The sequence below is a fragment of the Tachypleus tridentatus genome, chromosome 8, assembly GCF_004210375.1.
Source record: "Tachypleus tridentatus isolate NWPU-2018 chromosome 8, ASM421037v1, whole genome shotgun sequence".
In the NCBI taxonomy this organism is placed as follows: Eukaryota; Metazoa; Arthropoda; class Merostomata; order Xiphosura; family Limulidae; genus Tachypleus; species Tachypleus tridentatus.
The window spans coordinates 151,632,931-151,639,817 of NC_134832.1; the positions used below are offsets into that span (position 1 = coordinate 151,632,931).

Here is a 6,887-nt window from a genome sequence, read left to right on the forward strand (position 1 = left end):
TCTGCAGTTAAAAGTGTGTGACTGCTTTAGTTAACACTTTCTGTGAATCATACACTAACTGGAGACAGAAATTACTCTAAACCAAACATCTGAAACACCTTTTAGCAGACTTATAATTTCCCTATTACAACGAATAGGGAAGAGACTTCTATAGAAGATAAACATAATAAAGACACGTGTTTAACTTCATAAATATAGATAGATTATAATGGTTACTTATGTAATATCCTTTACGCTTGTAAACTGTACATTGTCTCAGGTACTATACCATAAACAACATTTATTCATGATTTAGTACACAATGTGTATCATGTTCGAAGTTGCGTTTTTAGCCAAATCGTACGATAAATTAAACATTATTGGTAATATTTCACTTCCAAATTTTCAATGAATAGAAACATAGTTTAATGTCGAAAGGCTTTTAACGTAGATTGTTTTTACATAAATGTAAAATTATGTCGTATACAATATTTGGATTATATAAAAAGTCCAGAACTGTACATCCATTACTTAGTACCGTAAGCTGTGATTCGATCCATGTTGTGTGATATAGCGAAATTTTCATTAAGTTTAGACTTCTTCAACATATCCTAACCTTGTTTCCATATAAACTATTTAATCGTCAACCACCTAAAATAAACTAAATGTTTATTACTACAAGTTATATTGCAAGTCTACAGAAACAGGGGTAAAATGTTTATTTCCTCACAATAACTTGTATCTGATGTCATTAAAGAACAGAATAAAATTATTAATTTCTCACGTTATATAACATTTAAGTTGCATGTGGATTGAAAGCCAAAAATAAATTGTTTTTTGATAAACTCGTAGGTTGTCGAGGTAGTGACGGTTTTATACCTAGTGTGTTACAAACTAAACGATCCAGACAAACATACGTTTTAAAGGTTTTTCATATGCTTCTATTGAGCATTATCATGTTATTTAGTACAATAAAACTATTAATATCCAAATATTTCTACACATTGGGGAAATTCTTCTTTTTAGTTGTCATTCTTGTAATTCCAAACACTATGAAATAAACACAGAATTGTTGTATTTAGATTCAAACTAAGGACTTACAAAAACATGAAATGATTATAAACGAAATATATCTCTATACACAGCATTTATTGTATGAGCACCTTGTCTTTCTCATTTTTTCACAATAAACAGACATTAATTAATATCGGATTTTTAAAATTATTGTATAAATAAGTGTAAAAATCAACTGTCTCCCAAGTTTATTTGTTTCTCTTTTGTAAACGTTTTGTGTTTTTAAATCGCATTTCCATATCATATAAAACCTGTAATTGTTTCTTGCAAGCAGTGTGTTAGCTGTAGCGTATCTAAAATGAATTAACTTGTTGAAATGAATATTAAGTTTAATTGCCCTAGATTATATAGCAAGCAAACAAGCGCCTGAAATTAGAATACTAGACATAAAATTTAAATAACAAACGGTTTCTTTCCTTTTGAATTTCGCGCAACCCTACACGAAAACTATCTGCGCTACTGTCCTTAATTTAGGAGTGCAAGACTACAGAGAAGACAGCTTGTCATCAACACATTCCGCCAACTCACATTAACAGTTGTTCATTTTTGCACTCGTATAAAAGCAAAAGTAACACTGTAAAAATAGCTAATAGGAATATTGTGTACCTAAACAAACTAGCACAAGAACGTATCAACACAACCTTTGCCAGCACACTTATACCTACAGAGAGACTGATCCACTTCGTTTTTTTATGTGGGATTCATCCCAACTCGTAACTACCAAGATATTTATGAGCATAATTATACTGTAGTTTTCGATAAAGTATGTATACCTTTAGAAAATTAGGCTTGTGAATATTAATAAGCTTTCATACACAAAATATTAGGTTTTCAAATCAAGTTTTTTCTGATAAAGAAATGGCTCGTCATTTTTCCAGATTGTTGTTAAACAAATACAGAAGGTAATTTTATGATTAAAAACATTTTTATTTTAAAATTGTTAATTTCATTTGCGTTATCATTACATCCTTCTAGAAAATGAACAAGGTTTTCTAATAAATAAAACACTTTATATTGAATGTATTTTATTGATGTTAACTCACTACGGTTTTCGTTGATTTGACCGAGATCGTAACCATTACAAAAAAATTAAGAAATAAATATGAATTACCCGTTTCTTTGTTCTAGAATAACATCAAATTGCAACAAGAAACCACAAGTATTTATTCTGGATAGGCTAGATCTCATAGCAGCATACATCTATTTGTTTTTATCAATTTTGCTTTATTAAACTTTGAACTGTGTCCGACTGAAAATACCCAGACACGAATTAATAATCACATGTTACACGTGCAACTCATATTATTGTATCGAACAGAGTAACGCAGAAGCTGCTGGCGTGTATACGCCATGAAGACTTTTATATTTTATTATATTACCTGATAAGATATTTTTTTTACATTTCAAGTACTTTTATATTACGAAATAATGAAAACTAAAATGATCTTGTAATTAAATATCAAACATTTTTATTTTCAGTTTCGCTTATACGTTATCTGTTACTTTTTTACTGTAACATTATATTTGATTCTCTAGGCTGTAGGAAAATAATCAAAGTATAACAAACATAACGGCTCAAAATGTAAAATAAAATGTTTAATGTTTTTGTATTGGTCACAAAATTACAAAGTACACGAGGTAAGAGTTTACACTTCTCGCCTTTAAACACTTACGTTCTCTAGATTTTTATTTCTAGCAGATGGATAAGAAAGTAGAAGAAACAAACTGGATAACGAAATTCCAATCTCCAGAGAGTTTTCTTTTAGCCTTTTTACACCTATTTGCAACGTTTGTTCTACTCTTATCAGCTAAAGTAGATACCTGCCGAATATAAAGCCATGAATCACCGTTCCTGTTTAGATGTTACCCTACTTTGTGTAACATCAATATCAAAATAGCTTTATTGTTAAATTTCTCAGAAGTTCCCTCTTTTGGAAACACAACACAGTAGGATCTATTAACTTCTTAATAGTATAATGGTTAGAATTAGAATTGTCTAAAATATTATAAAATACTTGTGGTATAGATTTGCAGCTTACAATTCGTTCGTATTAAGCTATAAATGCGATATTGTGAGCGTCATAAAATATACGCGAACCAAACCCAAAAAATAACGTGCTAGTGTGACACGCAAAAATTGATATAAAGAACTTTTCTAATATTTACTTTCATATTAAGAAATTAAATAACGTATAATATAAATATTTCATTTATAAACTACAATTTGATACCGAGTCACGCTGATACCAAGATACTTTCATAAGATAGTAAGTAGTTTAATGAATAACATTGTCAATGTTAAGTCTATAAACGCGACAGCATACGCTCTAAACCCTACTTATTTCGATATAATTAAAGTATAGGTACCGTAAGGATGTAGAGTAGTGATGGATCTGGGAATTATTTCACAGAGTTTTAATACTCAGCTCTCGACACCTAGGTTTTGAAAGCGTCATTATATCTGGAGTATTTTATTAGATAAATAGACGGGTTTGTCATTTTTGATCAAACTATTCGATTCTAAGTGCCTTTAATACCAGAGATGTTTTGGTGAGTATCACGTGCTGTAGAATAGGTCAAGCCACGTACGTGAGTGGATTAGCTAGGTCACTTCACTGATTATTCTGACATCTAGTAATCTTTGTGCGAATTGAAAATTCTACAACGGAAAAATATGTTTTGTACTAGAAGTACAAATTATTGTTTAGTAAAAACCAAACCAAGTCTGTAGGTTAACTGTTGCTTAGTTTGTTCTCTTATTCCTATTACATAAACTCGGTGATATTATGTAGTTTGGTGGTTCACGTTTAGTTAACATCTTGTTAGTAAGGAATAACCTTTCAAACTGTACACAATTAAATTGTTTAGCGTGTTTACAGCTAGAGATCAAAATATATCTCCAAAACAAACAGTATTCTATAAGAATAACTAATTATTTCACCTTCTGTGACCAAGACAGATCGTCGGTTTCAAGCAAACTAGAACAAATTTTGTTATCAATATTTTGAAAGGTACTAAAAGCTGCGATCACGAATTAATGCATTTCTTCAGGCTTAAATTTCAAAATAATTATACTAAAACAAAGTTTGTATTGAGTTTAGTTCTATTCTTGATGAAATAAAGAAAATGGATTGAAGATCATATTTAACAAGTGTTTTTCTTACAAATGATTTATTTATTTGTTCGTGTTCTTTAATTTAACATGATTTTTTTTCAAAATTTCGCCTTAAGGTTTTAACTAAATTAATATTGAATATCACCCCTATATGTGACAGAAATGAACGAAGTATACCAACAGTTGGTCTTTCACTTCACCGTAAATAAATGAAACCTCAGAGAAGACACTTGTCAACAGAGATAGACTTGTTATGATCTACAAAGAAGACACTTGTCAATGGAGATGGACTTGTTATGATCTTCAAAGAAGATACTTGTCAACAGAGATGGACTTGTTATGATCTACAAAGACATGAGACAAAGTGATGGACTTGTTATCACCTACAAAGAAGACATTAGACAATAACGATGGAATTATTATGATCTATATGCCCAAGTCATTAAACATCTGCTCAAACTGTGTCTGTATTCTCTTTAACATTCAATCAGTTGTTACATAGCCTCAATAAAAGAACCACTTGTTTGGGCATTAAACCAGTTTAATTTGGTTCGAATGTACTTTCTTCCGGAACCAAAAATAAACTCTACTAAAAAACTGGTGTACAATATTAGAAATAGGGTGATCTACTTACATGCAAAACATAATTGGGACATACAAAAAATAAACATATTCATGTGGAAGTTTTAGATAACTTTCTATGACCGTGAAAACAAACAGGAATTGATAAAACTCATGTAAAAGCCAGCGAACCCTATAATAACTTCCTGTATGGTAACAACGAAAAGATATATAAAAGGAGAGCTCCTGTGTTTCAGTCAACCAATCGATAGCCTTAGGTTTGGAAAAGATAGTTATAAGTTCTGCTGTTAAGACGTGCAATATGAAACTCACTGTAAGTATAGTTTTAATATGTTTTTATTTTATATAATAAAGAAATAAATTAAAAGTAAAATCGTAGCTTTTTTATTAAAAACAGACACATAATTACTTATTAATAAAATACCTATGTATATTTTTAATGTATTAAAATTCATGTTCTGGTTAGAAAGAAAATAATGTTGAGAAAACTGTCTATGGTTTCTGATAATAAGATAAACATTATGTTTTACATTAATATACGATAAAATATAGTTTTATTTATAATAACTAACCAGAGATATCAAACATATCTACTGTAATATAGTTTCTGATATTAATTATTATGCTTCATATTACTTACTAATAATTCATTATTATAATATTATAATATTTCTTTATTATAATATACTAATAATTCATTATTATAATATTCTAATAATTCATTATTATAATATTCTAATAATTCATTATTATAATATTCTAATAATTCATTATCATAAAATATCCAAAATCATAGGGTCAGTTATAATATACAAAATATATTCAAAGCATTCGATGATATCAGATTTTACTAAGGAAGACGTAACAAAGTAATAAAAGTTACCGGTTGTTTCTGACATTATTAGTAAACTAGCCTAACGTCATAAAACGTTAAAAATGATGATAACCTATATTTTCATATCGTTATTTCAGCTTGGAATTTGTGTTTTCGTTGCACTCGTCGCCACTAGCTTTGCTGGTTACCTTTATGGAGGTTATGGAGGAGGACTGGGATACGGATTAGGTTTAAGCTACGGAGGTTATGGTGGTTACGGTGGATTGGGCTACGGAGGTTATGGTGGTTACGGTGGCTTAGGCTACGGAGGTTATGGTGGTTACGGTGGCTTAGGCTACGGAGGTTATGGTGGTTACGGTGGCTTAGGCTACGGAGGTTATGGTGGTTACGGATACCATGGTGTTTACTGCCCTTGGGCTTATCCCGTTTATCGTGGAGGTTACCACTGAACGGTAAGTTTGCAAGAGAAATAATAAATATTATTATTTTCTCTTTGTGTTTATTTTTCAAACTCATCAGTAAGATTGTTATATAATGATTCGTTTATCAACTTATTCACCGCCTGACGGACAGAGCTTTTGTATACTCACTAAATTATCACTGTATCACAATCCCTTGCCACGCCAAGAATGATTCTACCCTTATATTTAAATACGTTCTACATATATCATGTTTCCTTTAAATATAATTTTACACTTCATAGGGTACCCTACAAAAACAAAACAACCCATCTTTTGAAATAATCAAACTGCATCGTCCAATACTGGTACAATTTCATTAGGGACTTTTGAAGTACCTTGCAATATCTACTAATATAATGTAATAGTTTATATTAGTTATACTAGAACAAATCGTATTTTTGTAGAATAGCAAATACTGAAAACATCTGTTAATTTTCATCTTTTAACAAAGTGATTATATCTTGTTATTTTAAACAGTGTATTCTTACGAAAACAAAACAAATATATTCATACATATATCTTTAGTTATTATATTGTTTATATTATGTTTTAAACTAATTAATTAGGTTTATTCACTAATATCTTACTTTATTTCCAGAGTCTGAGAAATCTTTCCCAGAAGGTTTACCATTGAAAACTGAATAAGTCAAATAACGGAACTTATCAAAATGTCAACATTGGAAGCGACATAGTTTCTGAATTACGTCGTTTTAAAATCATTTATCTTCATGAATTTAATCTCTAGTAAATATTTTTAACCTACACTGATTCCATAGTGTGAACATTTTGAAGAAAATAAACAGTAATTTATCTTCAAAGGATTTCCGAACTTTTACTGAAG

The 6,887-nt window shown here is 29.9% G+C and overlaps 1 protein-coding gene across 1 annotated transcript; it reads left to right on the top strand.

Moving 5' to 3' along the window:
• Nucleotides 1-4,967: 4,967 nt before the first annotated feature.
• Nucleotides 4,968-6,887, top strand: LOC143224329 (uncharacterized). Its single transcript, XM_076452725.1, has 3 exons — nucleotides 4,968-5,063; nucleotides 5,723-6,037; nucleotides 6,645-6,887. The coding sequence occupies exons 1-2, from the start codon at nucleotides 5,052-5,054 to the stop codon at nucleotides 6,032-6,034; spliced, it is 324 nt and encodes a 107-aa protein (XP_076308840.1). The 5' UTR covers nucleotides 4,968-5,051; the 3' UTR covers nucleotides 6,035-6,037; nucleotides 6,645-6,887.